General features: G+C 44.7%; 1 protein-coding gene across 4 annotated transcripts in view; it reads left to right on the forward strand.

Moving 5' to 3' along the window:
* The window catches only part of LOC101388746 (aldehyde oxidase), a 66286-nt gene extending 42866 nt beyond the window's left edge, over positions 1–23420 (forward strand). For all 4 annotated transcript variants that reach the window (XM_087435566.1, XM_087435564.1, XM_087435565.1 and 1 more), the window contains 14 exons: positions 931–1064; positions 1990–2077; positions 6152–6238; positions 7547–7738; positions 9484–9711; positions 11167–11262; positions 13138–13266; positions 13955–14029; positions 15713–15765; positions 17010–17124; positions 19754–19819; positions 21521–21709; positions 22186–22353; positions 23265–23420. In XM_087435566.1, coding sequence (XP_087291692.1) covers positions 931–1064; positions 1990–2077; positions 6152–6238; positions 7547–7738; positions 9484–9711; positions 11167–11262; positions 13138–13266; positions 13955–14029; positions 15713–15765; positions 17010–17124; positions 19754–19819; positions 21521–21709; positions 22186–22353; positions 23265–23315 — 1671 coding nt within the window. In that variant the 3' untranslated portion in view covers positions 23316–23420. The remainder of the gene's footprint in view (positions 1–930; positions 1065–1989; positions 2078–6151; positions 6239–7546; positions 7739–9483; positions 9712–11166; positions 11263–13137; positions 13267–13954; positions 14030–15712; positions 15766–17009; positions 17125–19753; positions 19820–21520; positions 21710–22185; positions 22354–23264) is intronic.
* The last annotated feature ends 2018 nt before the right edge of the window (positions 23421–25438 follow it).

Below are 25438 nucleotides of genomic sequence, written 5' to 3' on the forward strand. Positions count from 1 at the left end.
AGTGAGAGTGAGGTTTGTCTAGACGGTGAGAAGAGAGGCCATTTCCAGGCAATTCCACACCAAGATCAAATGCCACTCATTTGTTCCTTCATTCACTCGTCCCTTCTGCAAACACTTATTGCCTGTGTCCTATGTATCAGGCAGCATGCATGTAAGAAAGAGGAAAGGCACAAAGATGCCCACGCTGGAACGGAGGATGCATTTGGGGGGCCTAGTTTAAGCGTCAGGGTGAAAGTACAGGGCACAAAGCACAGGGCTCTTGATTCAGTGGGTCATAAGGAGCCAGTGTCGTGACCAGAGCAGGTGGAAATGGGGGATTGTGGAGACTGAGGCTTTTAGAAGGCGGAACAGTAGGAAGGGCCTGGCAAGCCCCACCCCAGCCCTGTTCTGCTCCTCACGCCTGGCGTGACGTTGAGCCCATCACTTCACCCCTCTGGGGTCCCCGTCTATATAAATGCCCTCTAAACAATAGGATGGCAAAGAAGAGCAAGGCCTGCATCCGGGGAAGACCCGCTGGCCAACTTCAGCAGGAATCCAAATGGGAGGTGAGAAGAACCTGCAGGGAGACAGGAGGATGCAGGGAAAGACCTCAACATCTCACTGCTTCAGGAAACACACCCCTAGGGATCAGTGTGGAAAGGACACTTGAGTGTGGTTCATGGGGAAAATTTTTAAAAATTTATTGACACAAAAACATCTCATTGATATTGAAAGGACTACTTAATGTTAGTGATAGTTTTGGCAATGTCATTATAGCCAAATACCACTGAGACCAGGCATGGATGCATGCCCAGGTCACTGGAAATCATCCCGTTATTAGTATAAGCACACAGTTTGTGTAGCATGGGCGTTATGGAACCAATGGGCCAGGGCTGTCCCCCTCCCTTGCTACAGATGAGTCAGATTAACAAAAACTGTTACCCTTCACAGCTCATAGTGGCTTCGACCCTGAAGCTCCCAGCTAACAAGGTCATGTGTCATGTAAAGCGTCTTGGTGGGGCGTTCGGGGGAAAATCGGTCAAAACCGGCATCATGGCTGCCATCACTGCATTTGCTGCAAACAAGTAAGTGGAGAAAATCTGCTAAACAAAGAACAAAAGGAGGTCACACTGAATATTCATAATATCAGCGTTAAGGAGGAAGAATCTGGGTCAAGATTATTCAAAATTACTTAGAATAAACAAATACAACAACAAGCTGCCAGCTTGTTACAATGTCTTTATCTTATACTGTCAAACTGCATACTATAAGAACCAAAATGAGAATCAATTACTGAAAAGAAAAGAAACTACAGTAAAAATACTGTAATACCTGGAGAGTAGACAGAAACAGGTCCTGAAATGGTAGAGGTTACTTGTCCATAGCACCTGTGAGATATATATCTCAAAAAGTTCATATATTCATATAATATATATTCCCTTGATTGAAATGGAGATTTTGCTTTTGTTATGCTTAGCTTTATTTGTATTACCATTTTCCTTTGAGAATCTCAAAACATTCCCATAGGAAATTGTCTTTGGAGCAGCCACACCTAGAAGGCTTAATTTCTCTGCTGAGTAATGTAGGTCAGTTCCTGTGTCCATGACACAAAAGACCCTGATTCCAGACCTGTCCTCTCAGGGAACACTTGGCAGGCAGAGACCGCTTGAGTTCCTCCGTTTGTAACCAGTCTATACTGTGGCCTTCGGACTGTTCGCCTATGGCAGAGGCTGTTCCCATAGTGGGAAATACCCCCCGAGCAATAGACTCCAGGGGGAGGCTATGGCGCCCAAGAGCCCTCCTCCCATAAGAAGTGAATACTAGGCGTTGTGCCCTAACCCAGCGGGAGGGAGACCACAGTGTAGGCCTGAGATCAGCACAGCTGGGCTCAGAGAGTAGTTCCGTTAGGTGTGTGGACGCCGCTCAGGCTCTCACCAGGTGTTATATAAACACCAGGTAATACCTATTTAGTGAAAGAGTTTACCTTTCTTGCTTTCTTTTCTGTTTTAGACATGGTCGTGCAGTCCGCTGCATTCTGGAACGAGGAGAAGACATGTTAATAACTGCGGGCCGCCACCCTTACCTTGGAAAGTACAAAGTGAGTAGAGGAAGAAGTGGGGTGGAAAGGATTCATGTTGTAAGTAGGACATTTCGTAAGTGCAGGGCGCAGCATTTGGCTACTCTCCAATGGGGACTAACAATGAGCACATCAACCAATTATGCTTCCATGGAACTTTCCATTCATTGTGCTGATTGTTCAGTGAAGCTTTTCTGCTTTGCTCAAAGATGTCAGTTTGTGAAGAGTACTAGCTGGTATTGGCTGGTGCAGAGCAAATAACCGGAAAACACACGAGGATATGCATCTGTGAAAGTAGATCTGATAACCGTACTGTTCCCACATACTTTAAAAACAGAATAATTCCCACAACAATAATGTTATGTGAAATTGCAATTATTTGCCAACACAGTCCTCATTTTTCAATATATCAAGGGTATTTTTGTAAAACTCTGTCCCAGAAGTTTCTAGAAACATTTCCATAGGAGAAAATAATTATTTTTTGCCTTATAAGAAATAAATAGTTGTCAGAATGTATAACTGCTGTAACAAACAACTAACAACTCTCAGGGACTTCAACCTTTATTGTGTTATTTCTTGCTCAAGTAACAGCCCAGTATAATCAGTGGGGCTTGGGAGAGGGGAGAGGAGAGGACACTGCTCCAAAAAATCATTCAAGGACTCAAGCTTTTACCATCTAGTAATGCCACCATCATCCCCTCTGACTGCACTGTCCAATACAGAAGACACGAGGCACATATGGCTATTTAAACTTTAAGTACATTAAAGAAAATTAAAAATCTGTTCCACAGTTGCATTAGCTGTATTTCAAGTGCTCAGTAACTACATGTGGCTAGTGGCTGCCATATTGGACATGCAGGTGTAGGACATTGCCATCATCACAGAAAGTTCTACTGGATAGCACTGCCCTAGGGACTCCGAGTCCTCTACTGGACCTCTTGCAGAGGGCAGAAGACAAGGGGAGAGAGCGAGCAGGAGTGTAGTGTGAGACGTGTTTCAGGCACCAGATGTGTGAGTGTGGACCTTGCCTCTATCCACATGTTGTTGGCCAGGACTTTGCCACCTCACTGCAAGGGAGGCTGGGAAATTAGTCTCCCATGTGCCCAGGATTTGTTGAACACAGCATTGTCTCTTCCACAACTGGTGTACCTGCATATATATTTTTAGAAGATAATGAATGTGTCTATTTCACCTCACATTCACTCTAAGCTATGTTTTGAATTTGCTTTAGTTCAACAAAGATTTATTAGAGTAACCTGTGTCCTGACAGAGATTACATTTTGGGAGTTGAGGGGGAAATAAGACTTACACACATGAAGTCATTATGAAAACATAATAATCTGGGGTTAAAAGATGAGGCACACAGAGTAAGCCTTTGGGGAGAGATGAATATGAGCTTGAGTATGTACAGGAGACATCTTAGAGAAAGTGACACATAGATGGCCTTCAGGAATGGATGGCAGAAAGAGGGCGTCCAGGTGGTGGAAGGAGTGGGAGCGAACATGCAGAGGTGGGAGGCACATGTGTGTTTGATCAGGGCAGGAGTAGGAGAGAGGGAAGAGAGCACAGAGTGCTTACTGAAGAGGGGTGCAAACGAGGATTGGTCAGGTTAAGTGGTGCAGACTGAGAGGAGCCTGGAGTCCCAGGATGGGGGTTTAACCTTGATCTCACGAGAGAGAGTGAGACTGAGCAGATCCTTGACCAGTCAAGTGTCATAACCAAACATGGGTGCATCGGGGAGGGTGATATGATGGCACCAGGCCAGCTGGAGAGGAGAGAGGGTGGAGGCAGGCAGACCACCAGGGGCAGATGATGCAGTCAGACATGAAGCTGTTGGGGTCTGAGCTATGATAGCAAGATGCAGAAGAAGAGACGAGTCCAAGAGCCATGATAGTATGAAATAAAAGAGGAGTTGGTGACAAACTTGGCCAAGTACAATGGGGACTAGAACCACTAACATGATTTGGAAGTTTCTAGTATAAAGAGCCAAGTTGGAAGGAAGAACCAATCTGGAGGGACAACGATGAGCTTGTTTGTGTAAATGTGGGGAAAGAAGTGACAACAGGACATTTAAGTAGAAATGTCCTTCACCAATATGGGACACTATTGAAAGGACTGGATTATATTTATAGAGGCCATCAGCATAGCAGTGATTAAAACTATGAGAAAATAATATTTTCTAATGGGGAATAGTGTGAGGACAGTAGATAATAATATTTATGATAGTAATATTAATAATTTATATCTAGAACACGAGCTGTGTTTCAGTCACTTACATATTAGTTTCCATGCATTGCCTTATTCATGGCCACTTCACAGATAGTCAGAGAGGCTGTATAGCTTGCCTGGATCGCAGAGCCAGCACTCCAACTCAAACTGCTGGAGTTCAGAGGCCGTGCCCTTGACCACGACTTTGCTTTGAATTTGGTTCCGTTTAACAAAAATCATTAAAGGGAACTTTAATAAGTTCAGAGATAGTGAAGCAGAGCGCAGCCAGAAAACAGGGGTATTGGATACACCTTAAAAGCAAGGATGATATTTATTTGAAAGACCTCCAGCAACACCAAATGCTGCTGGGAGTTTTTGTTGGATTGGGCCCTATGAGAAAACTGTGCACAGTACCCTAGGAGCAGGCCAGCGGATGCGGAGATTAGGAGGTTAGTGGCTTTGGGGGAGAAGGTTTGGGTAGATATGTGAGGATGGGAGCCAGAATCCAGGACCTGTGGCGAGAAGGAGAGGTCAAGAAATAGGCAGTTGGTTTGCGTTAGGAGGAGAGAAAAGGATTGATTCACTAGTAATGATAAATGGATAGGAGGAGTTTTTGTTTGTTTGTTTTGGTTTTATAGCTTTCTCCACCCTTCCATTTTTATTATTATTTTTAGTTGTGGCAAAATACACACACATAAAATTTCTATCTTAACCATTTCTAAGTATACAGTTTGGTGGCGTTAGTACATTTACATTGTTGTGCAACCATCACCACCCTTCATCTCTGGAATTTTTTTCTTCTTGAAAAGCTGAAACTCTGCACCCATTCAGCAATAACTCCCCATTCCTTCCTCCCCACAGCCCCTGGGGACCACCGTTCTACTTTCTGTCACTAGGAATTTGACTGCTCTAAGTACCTCAAATCAATGGAATCAAACAGTATTTGTCTTTCTGTGTCTGGCTTATTTCACTTAAGATAACTCCCTGAAAGTTCATCCATGTTGTAGCATGTGTCAGAATTTCCTTCCTTTTTAAGACTAAATGAAATTCCATTGTTTGTACATTCCACATTTTGTTTATCCATTCATCCATCAGTGGACACTGGGTTGCTTCTACCCCTTGACTTTTGTGAATGAGGCTGCTATGAACATAGGTGTGCAAACATCTCTTCAAGACCCTACTGTCAGTGCTTTTGGATACATACCCAGATGTGGGATTACTGGATCATACTATAGTTCTATTTTTAACTTTTTGAGGAACTTCCATACTGTTTTCTGTAGCAGCTGCACCATTTTTCCTTCCCACCAACAGTGCACAAGGGTTCCAATTTCTCCATATCCTCACAGACACGTATTATTTTCTGTTACTGGTTGTTTGTCTTTATAGGAGCCACGCTAATGGGTGTGAGGTGGTATCTTGTGGTTTTGGTTTGCATTTCCCTAATGATTAGTGAATTTGAACATCTTTTCATCTGCTTGTTGGACATCTTTATATCTTCTTTGGAGAAATCTCTATTCAAATCCTTTGTCCACTTTTTAATCAGGGTGTTTGTTTTTTTGTTGTTGAGTTGTAGGAGCTCTTTATACACACTGGGTATCATCCCCTCTCCAACATATGATTTGCAAATATTTTTTCCCATTCTCTGGGTTGCCTTTTCAGTCTATGATTGTGTTCTTTGATACATGGAAGTTTTCATTTTGATGTAGTCCAATTTATCGATTTTTTCTTTCATTGCCTGTGCTTTTGATGTCATGTCCAAGAAATCATTGCCAAATCCAATATCATGAAGTTTTCTGCTTATATGAGGAGGGTTCACAAGTGACAAAGTAAACGTCAGAGAGACATGGTCCCTAGCACCAGTATCTAATGTCAGTTCTCTTTCCCCAGGCTGGATTCCTGAAGGATGGCAGAATCTTGGCCCTGGATGTGGAGCATTACAGCAATGGAGGCACTTCCCTCGATGAGTCGTTACTTGTAAGTGTTTTAAGGAAAAAGTTCACATTCTGGAAAGTGTTACATAAAATTATTTATTTATAAAATGTTCAATAGTTAAATAATATTTAAGTATAAAGCATAAAGACCCTTATTGCAGGGATAGCCGTGTGTTACTGGTGCCCCCAGAGTGAGCCTCGAGAGATTGGCGAAGTCTATGTCTGTGTGTTATCTCCATGTTTCCTATACTTAGAGCTCTTTTCCCAAATGCAAGCATTAAACCTCAACCACAGTGCTATTGACATTCTGGACTGGATAATTCTTTGTTGTGGGGGCTTTTCCTGTGCATTGTAGGATATTTACCAACTTCCTAACCTCCACCCAGCAGATGTCAGTGGCACAGCTACCCTCCAGTCTGATGAATAAATGACAAGTATTAGATATATTGGAATATATGAGGAAGCTATTTGGTTTAAAACTCATTCACCTGAACTTGTTTTTCCAAAAAGGCCTGACGTGGCCTGTTGAGCAAGAGTGATGCCCTTAAAGATAGAGATGTAGCTCCCCGCCCCCATATCGCCATTTATTTAAGGGTAAGCATCTCTTCCTGGAAACTAAGGATTAATTACCAACCTGCTATGCTTGCCTTATGACCACTGACTTTTGTGCCAGCTAAGCATCTCATGACAGTAGTAAAGAGATACTCCTGTTATATGTGATGTATTCTCTTTGTTCCAAGATGGTATGTAACCACTCTCTACACCCCACTTCTTGGGTGTGCTTCCTTCCTTGGGGAAGGAGGCCCCCCAGGCTATAGTCCTCAGATCTGGCTCATCATAAACTCACTTCAAATTTTGATTTATAGATTGATTATAGATTATTTGTGTCAACAAGTCTTAACAACCAAAAATGTCTGCATTCATTGACAAATTTCCCAGGGAGAGAGGGGGCAAAATTGCCCCTGGTTAACCAATGAAGTAGACCACATACCAAGACTTTCTCTTCCTGTGTTCCAGGATATTTTATTCATTATGTTCTGCAGACCCAGTGTTTAGGGCCTATGGATGCTTCAAGGGCTTTTAGAAACATTTGAAACCTGGAAGAAATGCATTAGCCATTAAATATGAAAATAAAAAACAATGATTTCAAAAGATAAATTATTAAAATCCTTAAAAAGCATTTATAACAAAAATGCATTTAACTGGGGGCCTGGGTCTGTTTTAGCCTGTGTGATATGATGTAGAGAGGGTCAGTTGGTTATTTCTGGCTGGGATTTGGTCTGAGGTCTCAGGATGGTAAGCAGGTGTGGGAGGATGAGGGTCATGTCACATCAACTCTGGATTTCCTCAGGTGATGGAACAGGGAGTTCTGAAAGTGGAAAATGCTTACAAGTTTCCCAACCTGCGCTGCCGGGCCCGGGCGTGCAGAACCAACCTTCCATCCAACACAGCTCTGCGCGGGTTTGGCTTCCCTCAGGCGGGGCTGATCACCGAATCCTGCATCACGGAAGTCGCAGCCAGATGTGGGTTGTCCCCTGAGAAGGTAATGCTGAATAAGTCTCTCACAGGAAGGGCCTTGAATTCCAGCAGTGGGAGGGCCATGGGGGTCATGCAGGTTGAGGAATTAGAGATCCAGAGGGGTGAAACGATTTGCTGAGGGAACCCAGCTGACTAGTTAGTACAGAGGCAGGACTCCACAGTGTAGAGGTCCTCATCTTACTCGGGCTCCTTCCCCAACATCCTGGAGACAGAGGATACTGAGGGGCAAGTGTTGGATTCTAACGTGTTTAGTGAGAAGTCTCCACGGGTTGGGGGCATAACTGCTGTCCACAGGTTCTGTCGAACCCTCTTTCCCTGCTTCCTTAACATCTCAAGCAGCTGTCACAAGGTTTCAGTCATTTCAGTTACTGAAATTGTCTCCCGTCTGTTCTTTAAGTCTCTGTCCCAATTTCATTCATTAACCAGCTCTGTTCCTTTCCCTGCACCTCTTCCACCCGGAATCCTGGAGTGGAGTTAGGGTGGGAGACGCCAGGTGTGCTCTCACCCCTGCTCCCTCTGCTGTGGTGCTGAGGTGGGGGGAGAGAAGGACCAGAGAAAACAGCATCTCCCCAGCCAGCTCTCTGTCCTCTCCTTGGTTTGCTGTAGCCGCTTTTCAAGCAAGGTGTCTGGGGCTCCATCTCTGCTAGCTCTCTCAGCAATCGACAGCCCCCTGTGAGGGCGGGCTAATCTCCCAGTGGCCCTCAGCTGGCACCTCAGGCAGAGTTCCCTGATGGCCACGCCTCTTTGCCCCCTGCTGTAGCAATCCTTGGAAAGCCCCAGTCCCCAGTTCCTCTGCCCTCTCCCTCTCCAACATTGGACTCTGCGGCCATAGGCAGGAGCCATCTTCTTTATGTCTCTTGAACTTGTGAGGGGTCCTTGCCCCTCCCTTCCTGGCCATCTCATCACAGCCTCTGTCAGACGTTGTGTCACTTTTGGTAGCATGAGGGAGGAGAGCCAGGTAATGATCTCCCTTCACCCCGGGGAAGTTAGAGGAGACAATAGGCACCCTTAAAACACTACTCCCCCAGTGCCACAGCTCAGTAATTTCCAGTCTTCCTTTTATACTGATCGGGGAATGTTTTTTAGGGGGATGGGGAGAGTACATGTCTGTAATGGCCCTGTCAGCTTGGGAGGTCGGTGGCCACTTTGCTGAGAGTTTTCTCAACTGAGAATGTGAGGTACTTGGCACCTTTAGTTCTCGGCTGGAGGCATAAGTCCCCAATTCTGGGAATTCAGGAAGAATTCTACTCATGGCTTCAGATGTCTGTGATAGAATCTTTTAATATATTCTTCATCCTAGTTATGGGTTATATTTAAATGAACTCTCCTATCTTCCTGTTTGGGAAGTGAGTGGTCTTATCTTGCCCCAGCATCTGAATGATCCAAATCCCGTAGCTTATGTGGCCTGGAGATTAAGTTCAGCATGACCTTCCAACAGACATTCACAAACACAACTAGAATTAAGAGTACAGTGTGCCGGACTGGGTTGAGTTACATAAGACATATAAGGAAAGGATTCCTTCCTTTGAACTTACACAAGAGCAGCACAGAAAGCGTGTAAGTGCTAACATATTTGATAGAGGCTCCGAGCAGGGGGAGATGAGACCATTATGCATGGGCAAGGCTTCAACAAGGAGTGATAGCACTCAGTCTGGGCCTAATAGGGTGAGCAGAATTTGACTAGGAGGACGTGGACGGAAGAGACTAGGTCTGCCGAGTCCCCCCACCTTTCCATCTCTTCTTTTGTAGGTGCGAACGATAAACATGTACAATGAAATTGACCAAACACCCTACAAACAGGAGATTAATGCCAAGAACCTGATCCAGTGTTGGAAGGAATGTATGGCCAAGTCTTCCTACTCCCTGAGGAAAGCGGCCGTAGAAAAGTTCAACTCAGAGAATTACTGGAAGAAGAAAGGGCTGGCCATCATCCCCCTGAAGTTTCCTGTCGGCTTTGGCTCAGTTGCTCTTGGTCAGGTCAGTTCTCCAAACAGAAACATCAACAGGCGTTGAGGAATTTTCCGTTACTGTGGAAAGCCATATGGTTGCAATGCCTGATTGTCACCCTCACCAATGTTGTGCTCAATCGAACTAGCCTTTCTCCAGAGGAGACGAGAGCTCCTTTGCCCTCGTCCCCAGGGTTGGTGACAAGCATTCTTGGGGGAAATCGGGAGACCTGGTGTCTACTCCTGGCCCTGGCATTAAGCAGCTGAGTCAACTCGCTCTGGGCCCCACATTGCTCGAGTGTGAAGTGAGAAGGTGGGAGCGATGGCCACCAAGACTCCTCCTGCAGCCGCTCTGTGATTCTGTGTCTCTGGACCCAGAAATAGAAACAGGAAGCCGCCAGGCATTTGGTGCCCCTCCCCTTTTTGGTGGGTTGTGAACTAAACCCAGAAAAGTAAATCATTTAAATACACTTTTTTAATGACGCTTTTTAGGAGTTTTTTCAGCGTGTGAAATGAAGACTGGAAATCCGTTCTTGTTTAATTTCTGTAACTGAGTAATAAATTCCCTGCTTGGTTGCTAAACCCTGCTTGCTGTTTCCACCTCTTCATTCCTGAATGAAACGTACCCCAAACAGCTGGTGCTCTGCTCTGTTCTTGCTCTTTGTGCAGCAGTGATGTGGGACCCCTAGTATCTGCATTCTTACACATATGTGTGTGTGTACTCACAGTGAGGCATCATCCTTGTTTTCCGCAGCCTCCTGGGTCGTCTCCACACCCCCCCCAGCTTAGCAGGGGCAGACTTGACAGGAGGCACGTTCTTATAGATTGTAAAGCACGTTTAGCCCGGAGTGTGGCTGTTTCTGATTACAGCAGCCTTTAATTCTGTTAGTTTCGTTCCTTCTGGATCCCCGTGGGGAGCTCTACAGTTAGATAAGACTACTCCCAAGTTCCCCTCCAACTCTAAAGCACTGTCGTTGTGTGCCAAGATGATTTAGAGGGGCTTAGCTCAGTTTGCAGGAGGACATTAATGCCTATCTGTCCCACCTTATTTGGACAGATCCCTACAGCTACGGGAATATACGTTCACATAAACAACTCTTCCCCCTCTGACCAACCTGTCTGCACTTAACATTGCATCGACCCTCCTCCAACAAACCCCAAACCTAGATAGTTGTCCACCCGGGTCAGAGGGATCCTTGAAAGCACCAGTGGTCTCAAATGCCCACTGAGGAAATAGTAGCTTAAGGAGAATCGTCCTGCCCCAGACTCAAAGTCATCCAGAGACAACCTGGCCTCTTGTGGGGGGATCACGAGGCAGCCCCTGCCCTGCTCTGCTCAGCCCCCTCAGGGCGATGGGAGAAGCGTCTGTGTATATGTGGGCAGTGGTGGAATGGTGGGGATCCTTTCCAGGGAAGGTGTAATTGACAAGCATATGATAATATCCTTCAGAAAGATCATGAAACTATTGTCATCTTTTTTTCCTTAGGCTGCTGCCCTGGTTCACATTTATCTCGATGGGTCTGTGCTGGTGACTCACGGTGGAATCGAGATGGGGCAGGGTGTCCACACTAAAATGATCCAGGTAAGAATGAAGATAATTGAGTTAAGTTAATTGTGTGCTTGTAGATGTGTGTGAGTGAGAAACTGTGGATGTACACTTTCTGTTCCAAAATGAAAAGGGAGGAGTCTTTAGCCTTGACAGCTTAGGCTGTTAGCGCTATTAGCAGAAACTGGTAAACAAGCCAGTTTTGTAACTGACCCTCCTAAAAATGGGGCAGAAGAGTCTCAGGTTGTCTTATCGCTGAAGCAGGTTGGATGTCTGTTTGCTGCTTTCCTTTGGATATAGCAACAAGAATACCGTTTTTTTGTCTTTTTTGAACCTTTGCTGGGTAATAAGAAGATGTGTAAAATCTGTTGTGTTGCATTATTTCTTGCCCTTTTTATAGTAATGAATCTGAACGATTGATAATGTACATCACATTTGATATTTCTAACCAAACTTTACCAGTTTTCTTTTGGCTCATTTACTTTAGATAATTAGCAACTGTTTCTATTTTGCAATAATGATGGTAATATTACAGATTATAAACATTTGGAAGAGGAAAAAATTTTTTTCAATTATCCTGCACCATTCCACCACTTCTCGATAATCACTGGAGGTCTTTCTATATTGTTTTTTTTATTTTTCCCAAAAAGTCACTAGCATGCTGTTTATATAATTTTGTACCCTGGTTTTTCCCCTGGTCCTTACACAGAGTGAGGACTTCCTCCTGTCATTAAGAATTCTTTGCAATCATTATGGTTAATGGCTGCACGTGGCTGTTCGTATAATTTATTTAACCATTCCTGGTTGTTGAACACTTCAGTGAATATTTTTGTACATAAACCTGTGATTGGATAAATGATTATTTTCTTCAAATAGATTCTTACAAATGGAATTACTGAGGCCCAGAGTGTGTCTTAAATCATTTGACACATATTACCAAATTGTTTTCCAGAAGATATCCATCTCATTACAACACTAACCAACATTGTATGTTACAGATTGTTAAAAAATCTTAGAAAATTTGATAGGTGAATGATAGTATCTCATTATTGCCTTGATTTGCATTCTTCTGATTATAGAGATGTTGAATATATATTTTCTTTCATGTTATCAGCCACTTGAGAGTTGTCTGGTCGTATCTTCTCCATTTTAGGGGTGAGACTTCAGTGTTTTCCATATGGGGCCACCAGAGACCTTTGTTCTAAGCCCCTGTACTCTGTGTAGACAGTCTTCTGAAAGCCAATGATGTGGAAGGGCTCTGTATGCCTGTGTCCTTGTCACGTTGTGGGCAAACTCTATTGAGCTATATTGACTGCGGGAAAGAGGAGAATTTTGGATGAGCTGAAGTTAGCAATGCGATGTTGCTCACAGCACTAAAACAAAGAAGAGCAAAGCAGCAGCTAAGTCATTGTGTTAGCGAGTGGCGCCAGCACCATTTCCTTCTGTGATCACGCGTGGTGCTGCTGCTTTTCCAAGGCCATTGTCCTTTGTCACAAGAGGCACTCTTTTCCTGGAGCATCTCCAGAAATGTGGATAAGGCATGTCCTGTCTGATAAGGTGGGCTTTGCTAGAATTTGCAGAGCGCGGTGGTAGGAGAGGCCTCCAAGGTGCTGATTTCGTGATGATGAAGACGTGCGGCATTTCCTCCTGCCTTGGCTTGGGGCCTCTCCTCCTCTTCCTGAGCTATCGCACATAAGAACGTCAGAGAAAAAGATGTGTGCTCAGGGCTTGGGGTCCAGACTAGCGACAGGGTGTTTAGAAAGAGGAGCTTTCGTGGCTGGAGGAATTCATGGTTCTGTCCTCTTGTCCCCTTCGTGCATGAGGGCTTCACACACCTGCTACCACGTGGGCGTGTGCTCGGGTCTATGACTAGTCAAAGTGCTTGAAAAGAAACTGTCTTCTGAAATCCAGGTGGCCAGTCGTGAATTAAGGATGCCGATGTCTAGTGTCCACCTGCGTGGAACCAGCACAGAAACCGTCCCTAATGCATATATCTCTGGGGCGTCCTTGGTGGCGGATCTCAACGGATTGGCAGTGAAGGTAAAAATCATGGCAATGGTCTCAAATCATTAACCCATCAGGGCCAAGTTGTGGGTGGAGCTCAGAAGATGCTGAGAATGAATCTGGCTCTTATCTCCCTCCCACCCGTCGCGGTGACACCACCCCCGCCAGCCCGGCGCCAGCTCTGTCTCGGGCCCAGTCGGTGCTGCAGCCCCCAGTGGCTCCCCTGAGCTGGAAATGCCCCCTCTTTTCTCCCTCCCTCCTGACGTCTCACTGCTCATCAGGTCGATTAAGTTCTACTCAGAAATGTCTCTGTGTCTTTCCACTTCCCTCTGGCGGTTACACCGCAGCTGTGACCCAGACGCACACCTCTGGACAGAGCCTTGCGATGACAAGCCAAGCGTGCAGCTGGGGCGGGCTTTCCCACAAAGTAAATCTGCTGTGTTTTAAAACAGTGACTGGTGGTTTGTCAACACTTTTTCTGTTAGATCGTGACCTCTCAGCGTGGCTACAAGGCCCCCCTCCCAGGTGGCTGTCCTTAAGACCAGCTCACCCATCCCCCCACCCCGTGAAGCCCTCACATCACCTCCTACAGGGCTGGTCTCCTCCTTCTCCGTGTGCCCACAGGCTCTCAAATAAGCTGATGTAATGGCACAAATCATGCGGTTTAGGAATTGGTGTTTGCATGAAATGATGATCATAATTTTAACTAAAAAATAATCCCTAGGACGCTTGCCAAACTCTTCTAAAACGCCTTGAACCCATCATCAGCAAGAATCCTCACGGCACGTGGAAGGATTGGGTGAGAATCGCTGTTGCTCTGTGTTTCATGTCAGAAAGAAAAGGAGGGGGAGAGTGAGAGGGGTGAGAATTCAAGATCAGTAGGACAGGCTTTGAGAGGCACCACCGTTACAGAGGGATGAATAGGGGCCTCTGGCTCTCGGCGTGTGGGAATATAAGATGGTGCAGGAAGCCTTCATCTAAGAAAAGTCTCTATTAGAGGAAATGCTGGTTCTTCTGTCTTGTTTTAAGCAAGAATGAATTAATGTTTCTTCCTATGAAACCTAGGTATTTTCTAGATAATAGCTGTAAATCTGTTTGTTCTCCTTCTTTGGGTTCCACTGTTTCTAAAATGGAATGAGAACACCAGCATCATTCTATAAAAGTAAAAATCATGTAAGTGCTCATTTAGAAATAGGAGACCGAGCCATTGGGCGTACATTCCACCAGCAGTGGGCACTGAATGGAATGGAAACACTCAACTGCTTCTTTGGATCTACTTGCAATCTAATCTGCTGCAGTCCAGTCTATAGTGTAACACAGCAGGAGTCCTTTATTATGATCAGATGCATTGAGCGACGCTGTCACTGCAAGCAGTGAACCACCAGGCCTGTGGAGGTGGAGAATGCTGGGAGGAGTAAATTGCTCCTGGTCCTTCCTAGTTATGACTACTGATGGCTTTTTTTTTTTTTTTTTTTTTTTACCATTTACAGATCATTTTATTGCAGTAACATTGGTTTATAACATTGCAAAAATTTCAGGTGTACATCATTGTACTTCTATTTCTGCATGGACTACATCATGTTCACCACCAAAATACTAATTACAACCCATCACCACACACATGTACCGAATTATCCCTTTCACCCTCCCCCCTCCCCCCTTCCCCTCTGGTAACCACCAATCCAATCTCTGTCCCTATGTGTTTGTTTATTGTTGTTATTATCTACTACTTAATGAAGGAAATCATACGGTATTTGGCCTTCTCCCTCTGACTTATTTCACTTTGCATTATACCCTCAATGTCCATCCATGTTGTCACAAATGGCTGGATTTCGTCGTATCTTATGGCTGAGTAGTATTCCATTGTGTATATATACCACAGCTTCTTTATCCATTCGTCCCTTGATGGGCACTTAGGTTGCTTCCAAGTCTTGGCTATCGTGAATAAGGCTGCAATGAACACAGGGGTGCATGTACCTTTGCAAATTGGTGTTTTCAAGTTCTTTGGATAAATACCCAACAGTGGAATAGCTGGATCATATGGTAGTTCTATCGTTGATTTTTTGAGGAATCTCCATACTGTTTTCCATAGTGGCTGCACCAGTTTGCACTCCCACCAGCAGTGTATGAGAGTTCCCTTCTCTCCACATCCTCTCCAACACATGTTGTTTCCTGTCTTGTTAATTATAGCCATTCTGACAGGCGTGAGGTGATATCTCTATTGTAGTTTTGATTTGCATTTCCCTGATAGTTAGTGATTTTGAACATCTTTTCATGTGTCTGTTGGCCATCTGTATATCTTCTTTGGAGAAATGTCTGTTCAGGTCTTTTGCCCATTTTTTAATTGGGTTGGTAGTTTTTATGCATCTCAACAACAAAAAACTGATGGCTTTCTTGAACAGATAGTAACAGTACAATTGAGGTCTCGGGTGGTTCTTACTCTGAACATGCTCACTGCGTCACGTTCACTCTTCTTTCACAGGCGCAGGCTGCTTTTGACGAAAGCATTAGTCTCTCGGCGACTGGATACTTCAGGTACAGAGACCCTTCACAACATCCTGTGGAAACCAGCGGTGGGCTCTGGAGGAAGAGTTTCACTTCCGTTTGCAGTTTTGGCAAAAACTGATTTGTACCTTCCATTAACCCACTGTTAGAAAGAACATTTGGCTGCTACTTAATCCAGATCTCCACAAGGGCTTTTGTTGGGAAAAATAGGCGTGCAAATAAAATGCAGCTGAATTGATTCAAGTTGTAGTGGGCAGTTCTAGAGGGTTCTCTAGGGGTTGGTGCTTGGAACCCACAGAGTGGTTGACCTTTTGTTGGAAACTCGGTGTATCCCTTAAGTTAAGAAACAAAGGTGAGGAAATGGAAATGAAACCCATAATAAGATAGATACCATTTCACACCGTCTAGATTGGCAAAGAATAGCAAATTTAACAATAACTATGTGTTGTCAAGGTGTGGAACAACTGGAACTCAGATGCTTTGGGAAACAATTTATCAAATTATTTTAATGGAGAGTGAAGGCCATCAGCGAGCAGGGTGATACGGAGAGGCTTACCTGATTTTGTCACTTTGCCAGTTGTCCTGGGAGTCCCAGGGCCCTGGCTGGCTCTCAAGAGTAAGCACCGGAAGCATTGTTCATGGCTCCCTACAGGCTGGGGGGAGCAGAGCAGAGCAGGGTGGAAAGGGCTGGCGAGCTGCTGGCCTGTGCTCCTCTTTTACCAGGTCGTTCACTTGATGTCCTTAGAGGAGAGCTGGGAGCAGAGCAGGCCAGGGAGACCACAGCAGTGGCAAAGAATGAGAGGCAAGGGCCTGACCCTTTACTCAGAGGCTGACTCCTGGAGCTGGAAAGACAGAGGAAAGAAAGACAAAGCTGGGCAAGTGCGCACCTTTGAAGTGGTGTTTGGTGTAAGATGCAGGTTGAATTCCCCAAATCTGATGACAACAGGATTACATGATCCACTATTAGCCAAAAGCAATAGGACAGATAATCATACAGTCAGCAGCTAACTTCCAGGCGTAAGGAGACATTGGTAGGGAGCGATCGGATACTTTTATCAGACAAAGCAAGTTTGATAAGACGGAAGTAAATATATATTTATTCACAGGGTGACTGCGTGCATTGTGTGCTGGCCCATCATTGCGCAAGTGTCCTCCTCTGGTTTGCTGTGCATAGAAATTGAGCACAGCCCCTAAGGGGTCTGTTAGTCATCATGGTCTGCAATTATGGGACTTGAGCACTTAACAACACTCCTCAAGAATTCTGTTTCCTCCAGGGGTTATGAGGCAAACATGAACTGGGAGACAGGAGAAGGCCATCCTTTCGAGTACTTTGTTTTTGGAGCTGCCTGTTCCGAGGTGGAAATAGACTGTCTGACAGGTGCTCATAAGGTCAGTACCAACGGGGAGGGTCTTCGAGTTGTGCCCTAGATACACCTCAATTCCGCATTTGCCGTCAATCTGTGCACCGTAGAAACGCCATGACTTTGGCCTAGGGGTAATTTCTCTGTGTCCCCAGAAGGAATAGGAGCTCAGCTGTTGCCTTGGTGCCATGGTTACTTCCATGGAAAATACCAGTGGCCTTTCTTCTTGATTTCCCTGGTGCTTTTACATGGAATCAGGAAAGAAACCGCTTAAAGGAAGCAGCACAGCCTAAAGGGAGCGTCTTGTAGACTGCTGGGACAACCAGAAATCCTGACCTCTTCTGTGAGCTGCCATCATATGACCTTCTTAGAGGAGTTCATGAGCATATCTGCTAACAAGGACCATGGGCCAGCCCGGGGAAGCTAGTGGCCAGCTTTCGATATCTTTTATCCAGCTAGGTCCTGCTCTTTTTGTTTTAAGAGCATCTTTATGCTTTTAGAGGATGCTAGGAGGAGACGCACACACACACTCAGACACACACATTCCTCCTTCATGGACTCATGCAGCTTCTCCTCTTGTAGCTGGGCCTTTGGGGGTAAACAAAGCCACTTACTGGCCACTGTCAATAATAGTAAATGATCGTCAATACGTTAAATGAGACGGTGATGCCCTCACAACTGTCATGTGTTTATCTGTCCAAAGACCTACCCAGAAGCAAGCTCTAGTTCTTGGTATTTCCAAACATCCTTTGTGACTACGTCTTGCAATGTGATGAGGTGTATGTGTTCATTTAATGTGTCTCCAGCATGTATGTTTTTTAAACTGTCGTCAGCCTAATTTTTGAAATTATCTACACCTCTATTGAACCTGCCCACTCAAGAATCTGCGTTGTCTAGATTCTAACTCAGACCAGTCTCTTTGGGGAACCTTGGACGGGCACAAAACAGTGATCACTTTAAGCATGATTGTCACGCCAGAGCAGCTGTGCTGTGTTAGGGAGTGTAGTAGAAAGTTCTCTCATGCTGATTTCTGCATTCGTTCTCCTTCAATGAAAACGTTGGTGAAACTTACTCATTTGGGTTTTCTATATGCCCTTGTTAACATCTAAGAACAAGGCAATAATTAGCCTTGGTATGAAATTTTAAGGTGTGTTCTTATAACTTACTTAAACAATCTTAAGAGATGTATTAAATAGTCTTATCAGATGCCCTCACAAAAGCTAGGTCTGTAGCTTGGATTGGGTATCACCCCTAGGCAAAACGGGGCCCTGCCTGGAGACTGTTTCTCAGTCATTCTCCTCATGTTGACAGAATTGCTCTCATTCCTGCAAAATTTCCCTCGCTTTGAACTTACAGCTATATATTGCCACAGTGTCCTCAGGACATGAAAGCTGTCAACCCCCATGGGATTTGGTCCAAAGGAAAAAGAGAGAGAGTATGAGCTAGTGAGAGAGCACCCATGACAGAAGCCACAGAAGCCACAGTCTTTTATAGCCTAGTATTGGGGTGATGCAGTGTCACTTCTGCCGTATCCTGCTGGTCACACAAACCACCCTGATAGAGTGTGGGAGGGGGCCACATAAGGGTGTGAATACCAGGAGGTGGGGATCCTTGAAGGCCGTCTTGGAGGCTGGCTACCACAACCTGGAACATCCCTCTCCAGCCCTATCAAAAGACAATGACAAACGGTAGTAAGTCCATAGCTTTGACACAAAACCTGCACTAACACTGCAGCCTTGAGAGCACCTGCCCTCACCTCCAGCTGAGGCCACTGGTCTCCTGGAAAGCCAGCCTTTCTTAAATGGTGTCAAAGAGAACTTGACAGTTTTCACTGTGCCTTTAAATAAGAGAGGTGAGTGCCTCAGGTTTTATTTTAGTAAAACGTTCTGGATCACTATCGGATTTCTTAAGAAAACTGTTGGATGAAAGTCCCAGATCAAATAAGGAAACTCTTGGGTTTCCTTTGTTCCATTAACGATCATAAGTAGAATCTGTTTGCCATGGCAGAAGCCACTATGTCACATAAAAGAAGAGACAGACTTGTTGGAGAGCAAAGGTGTTACCAGCAGCCTGGCGGGGCCTGCTGTATTCCTCCTCACTTGTAGGTTATCAGGAAACTTTTGGTCACCAAGTTGTACTGTCAGATTTATTTTATCTTCTGCTTTAAAAATGAAAAATCTAGAACTGCAAATAGCAGTTCAAGGACATTTTCGCTGATGCACCGAGTTCTGTGGTTCAGTAAACGTCACCCAGCGCCTGGGCTCTGGATGTTGGGTTGGGTGGGAGACACAGTGTTTCTCAACAAGGGTCCTGAGGGCCATTGATGTTTTCTCTGTCATGTTATGTCTGTTGTTGTGGATTAAACTCAGTATGTTGCATCGCTCAGCTAGACTCAAAGTCAAGTAAATATTTTTCTCTCCTATTGTTTCCAAGAAAAAAGATCAGTGCTTAAGCCAGTGGATTATTTATATGTCTTTGAAAGTTATACATAATAAACCTTGTGACACCATAAAATCTTTGTTGCTTCTTTCTCCTGAAATATAATGTGGCCCAAAGAAAGATTCTATACCAAGGTCATCCTGGCAGGAACTGTTTCTCAGCTTTTCTCCATAAGTGTATTCATTAAAATAAACATTTTTTGTTGTTGTTGTTACTAGAACATCAGAACAGACATTGTCATGGATATTGGCTACAGTATAAATCCAGCCCTTGACAGAGGCCAGGTATGTACACTGATCTGCCTCCTTCCTCTCTGTAAAGCCAGAACTGCTGTGAGATCTGCAGGGAGAATCTTCCATCCGGCTTGGTCATCATCGAATCTTTCTACCGTGTCATCAGAATCTTTCTATTCCGGCCAGCCACAGAACTCAAACCTCTTATTGTTTAAAATTGGGCAGGAAACAAGGGTGTTTTAGGTAGTTTTTGAAGAAACATACAGTCTGTGATTGGGGAGCTTGAACGAGGCAGGACTGAGCCTGGAGGTGACAAAACGAGCCCACACCTTGGGGTAGAAGCAGAATGTCGTGCTGAGGGCCAAGCCTTGGGCGTGTGACAGACTCGAGCTTCGAGGAGCGTACAGTTGGGCTGGGGTAACAACGTCACACAGTTACAGCAGCAGCTATTGGTAGGTAGTCTAATTGGCTGCAGGCATTTTTTATTTAAATTTGAAATAATTGGCAAGATTGAGAAATCACAAGCTGTTTTACATACATATTCAAATGTCTAGCATCTCTTGGGACACAGCAAGTTCACTGGAGCTCCATTACCAGGGGACAAGTGAACTAGCTGCCTCTTTAGAGAGTCATGCTCTCCTTCTGGGACACAGGACCCAGCTGGAAGCTTCACTCATTGTCTTTACCTGCCCGCACCTGTGGGCCATTCCGCTCACTACCTCCATTGAGAACATAATCTGGGGCAGTCTCTTTCCGATCATGCCATTGTGTTGCTGGAGAATGGGGAAAAGGTGTGGGTTGGAGAAGTCAAGCAGGCTTCAGGGAGGAGGTGGGCGTGGACAAGGGAGTCAAGGAATGAACAGGGAAAGGCTTTCTGGGTGGGGAGGTTGAGGCACCAACGGAGAAAGAGGTGAAATGCAGCACCTGTGTGTTCACGGCTGAGGAGAGGGCTGATGGCAGTGGTGAGTGCCTGTGTCAGCGGCGTGGCCATGAGGCTGAGGGGGAGAATGAGAGAGGGCGGGTTGGTGGAGGCTCTGCGAACACAGGCACCTAAGTAGGTGGAGGTGACTGGCCCGGGTCATGGTCTGGACTTTTAGGAAGATTCCTCTAACCTCGTGGTAGAGAAGAACATCCTGCCAGTAGACAGAAGTGAGGATGGAGAGTGGGGGTGGGGGGGCACTATGGCCCCGGGAAGGAAGTAAAGGAAGAAGAGACCCAGAAGTCAGAAAAACGAGTGGAGAGGTAATTTTGGCCGCGTGCAAACCTCTGAGAACTGGAGCATTTTAAAGCTGTAGTGGAAGCTTAGAGAGCACACGGTTCAAACCCTTCCTTTTACAAGCAAAGAAACTGCGTCCAGAGACGTGAGGCCCGCCAGCTCGGGAGCAAGGATGGTGGATGACAGGACCGGATTCTCAGCCCTGGGAGCCTCTGTGCTCGGGGCTGTGGGCAGATCCGCAGAGAGGGTGTCCCCTGTCCCCAGGCAGGAAAAATGAGGGCGTTTGGGCTCCAGGCTATAATTTTAGTGGAAAACTGAGATTCAAACTCAAGTCTTCTGACTTTGAACTTAGCGTTGAATAAGTTGTTTAGAAATGCTTTTCAGTAAACTTTTAAGTAAATTTTGGAAACATGCTTCAAGACATGCTGAAAACCCTCTTAAATGGTATTTTAAAAATTCAAACAACAGCATGAAGTGAAATGCTACTGTTGACTGTATTTTCTCATCTGGAAATTCTTGGTTTTTTCTTCCCTCAGGTTGAAGGCGCGTTTATTCAAGGCATGGGACTCTATACAATAGAGGAACTGAAGTATTCTCCTCAGGGTGTCCTGTACACCCGTGGTCCAAACCAATATAAAATCCCGGCCATCTGTGACGTCCCCACAGAGCTGCACATTTCTTTTTTGCCTCCATCTCAAAACTCAAATACCCTGTATTCGTCTAAGGTAAGCTGTGCTCGAGGAATAAATGCATGTTTGTGTGATATCTGTGTCACGGGGGTGGTGGGCTTCATTCATCTCTTAGTTGTTTGGGGATTTTACCAGGATTATAGAAGAACCCCTATTAAACATTTTAATTAGAAACTAATTTAAGAGCATTATAAGTTAAAAAGAAATTACTCCATCTTAGACCCTACTGTTACCATCAGGTTTTGCCTGATTTTTCATTTTGCAATAATCATCTTCACAACTATATCTGCCTTCTCCATTTGGGGTCATTTCCTAAAGCTGGAATCCTAAGCATGAGAATACTGTGTTAAAATGTTAAATTACTTTGTTAAAGGAAACAGTTGCATATGTAATATTGAATGTTTTATGTATGCATATACACACATATGTACCTATAGATTCACATCTCCGTATATATACATGCATATACAGAGAAGGAGAGTCACAGTCTAGTTGACTTGTTTCCCTCCCAGGGTTTGGGTGAGTCTGGGGTGTTCCTGGGGTGTTCGGTGTTTTTTGCCATCCATGACGCGGTGAACGCAGCACGACAGGAGAGAGGCCTGTGCGGACCCTTGAAGCTCAACAGTCCACTGACCCCGGAGAAGATTAGAATGGCCTGTGAAGATAAGTTCACAGAAATGGTAATGCTCTACTCATGAAATTCTAGATTTTTGTCCCCTGTCCTTGTGGTCAGTGTCATTAACCCACCGTGGTGGCTTTCCATGGAAGAAAAGGGCATTTGAGCAGGAGAAGAGCAGAGTGGCCCTTGGATTGCATTTGTCATCAGCCCGTCCCTGCCCGGCCCACAGTCGGGCTCAGGTCTACAGCATTTGGAGAAAGAAAGTTATTCTTCATTCATCAGTTGTGTGTTCCTCCCTTGTTTTGATCCCTTCCCAGAACACCTTGGTCAGGAGCAGAAGTTCAGGAAGTGTGCTCTGAACCTAAGACCCCCAGGCCAAGCATATGGGCCACTCCACCAGTCTCTCTCCCTCCACCACAGACGGCCACTGGGAAGGTGTGGGCAGTTCCTGGTTTGAACACGGAGTGGGAAGGGCTCTCTCTGGCCCGACCCCAATAGCAGGAGTCCCTCCTGTGACACCGCTGCCGAGAAACGTCTCAGCTGCCCTTGGTCATTTTCAGTGACGAGATTTTAACTGTGGAGGAAGTCATGACATCACAGTGACCTCTCTGACTATCAACATGTCGATCTTTCTACTGGGCGGGGAGCCCCTGCTGCACCCCCTCCTATGCTGGCTCCTTATGGAGCCCCCTAGCCTTTCCTAAGCCCCACGAGTCACCTCTTCACTCTGGAGAAACATAGAGACTGACTCCACTTTTCGCTTGTCCCCCTTCAAGGGTGAGATGACCCTGGTAGCTGCCCCCCTCTGGTCCTCTCCTGGATCCCTCCACATTCTCAGGCTGTCCTTCCAAGACCTCCCATTGTCCTGGGTGCCCTCTGGGAACTTTTTATCCTATTCTATATTTTGCTACTTTTCGCCTCTCACAAACATTTTCCAAGTTGCAAACATCCAAATTTGTTCTTTTATTCTAGATTCCAAGAGATGAACCTGGATCCTATGTTCCTTGGAATATACTCATATGAGTCAAATACAAACTTCTGAGAAAAAAGGGGTGACTTTTCCAACACAGCAATCTGTCCGGTCTCTGCACTATGAGATGCTAGATCTGAAGGACAAATTTCATAGTTCCGAATCATTTCACAGAATATGGCTTTTATATGACACTGATTTTAAATGTTCCATTTAAATTTGATAGATATGCTTAAGTGATTTAGAAATCATATTTTAAATGGCATAAATACTAACTGGTTTTCCCTGGAATGATATTCTCCACTACTCTGTGCCTTAAATCCATCCAGCTGAATGGAATAGAGGAGGATGGCTTGTGCGTGATGTATACTTGGCTTTATCCACCAATAGAAATTATACGTCTGCTGAGAGGCAATTTTCTCAATACTTGTATTAGTGGTATGAACTGTAAACTTGTCATTTTCTCATTTGTCCCCATCAGCTGTCACCCTCCTTTTAAGTAAGAGTGGATCCAGTCACTGGATCTAAAGAGTCTGTGAGACCAACGAAAAAAATAAATCAATTGGATTTCATCAAAACTATAAACTTTTTTTTTGTGCCTCAAAAGACATTATACGAAATTGAAAAGACAGACCACAGAATGAGAGAAAATATTTGCAAACCATGTATCTGGTGAAAGGCAATTTTCTAAATAATTGTATTAGTAGTATGAACGGTAAACTTGTCATTTTCTCATTTGTCCCCATCCTCTATCACCCTCCTTTTCTTATCTGAAGGGATCCAGGCACTGGATCTAAAGAGTCTGTGAGACCAAAGAAAAAAATAAATAAATTGGATTTCATCAAAACTGTGAACTTTTTTTGTGTGCCTGAAAAGACACTATAAGAAGTTCAAAATAGAGACCATAGAATGAGAGAAAATATTTGCAAACCATATATCTGATATTTAATATGCAGAATGTATCAAAGAAATTCTTAAGCCAACAATAAGAAGATAAATGACCCAATTTAAAAATGAGCAGAGAAATCAAATAGACATTTCTCCAAAGAAGATATATAAATGGCCAGTAAGCATAATCAAATAAGCTCAAACTCATTATTCATTAAAGAAATGCAAATGAAAACCACAGTGAGATACCATTTCACACCCAGTAGAATGGCTAGAATCAAAGTGATGGACAAGTCATGCTGACAAGGATGTGGAGAATTTGGAATCCTTGTCCATTGCTGGGGAGAATGAAAATGGTGCAGATTCTGTGGAAAACAGGTTGTCAGGTCCTCAAAAAGTTAAACATAGAATCATCATATGACCACTCCTAGGTGTATGCCCAAGAGAACTGAAAACATATGTTCACACAAAAGCTTGCACACAAATGTTCATGGCGGTATTCAGAGTAGCCAAGAGTGGAAGCAACAGAACTGTATCGACTGATAACAAAATGTGATAGACAAAATGTGGACTGTCCAAACAAGGGACTATTATTCAGCCATACTAAGGATGGAACACTGTACATGCCACAGCACGATGCACCTTGAACATGTTACACTACGTGAAAGAAGCCAGACACAAAAGGCCACATGTGGTGTGAGTCCATCTGTATGAAATGTCCAGAACAGGACGTTCATAGAGACAGAAAACAGATTAATGGTTGCCAGGGGCTGAGGGGAGAGAGGACTAGAGAGGTGACTGCTATTGAGTCCAGGGTTTCTTTTCGGGGTGTTGGAAATGTCCTAGAATTAGATAGTGATGAGGATGTACAACCTGTGAATATACTAAAACCATTGAACTGTGCACTTTGAAAGAGTGAATTTTAACGTGTGTGAATGACATCTCAATTAAAAAAAAAAAGATATGGGAGAGAAATGGAAACGGTGGGAAAGATTGAGAAGTTGTGAGAATCCTAAGAAATTTATCCTAATGGCCTTCAGTCACAGGACACCTGAAAGGGGGCTACACAGCAAGACATCACCCCTGGACCACTCCATCTCCATTCCCGGCAGAGGGAAGCATCTCCCCTGAGGGGTAGAGGACTGGGACTGGTGTGTGATAACACTCCCAACTCGGGACCCTTGTTCCTGGGCCAGGGGAAGATGGCAGTGGCTCTTCAATGGGCTCTGACTAGAGACCAAGGTCATTCTCCTCATGGTACCAGTGGTTACGTTAAAGCCCTGTAAAG

Source organism: Ceratotherium simum, chromosome 9, assembly GCF_057802395.1.
Source record: "Ceratotherium simum simum isolate JZ-2026a chromosome 9, ASM5780239v1, whole genome shotgun sequence".
Taxonomy (NCBI): Eukaryota; Metazoa; Chordata; class Mammalia; order Perissodactyla; family Rhinocerotidae; genus Ceratotherium; species Ceratotherium simum.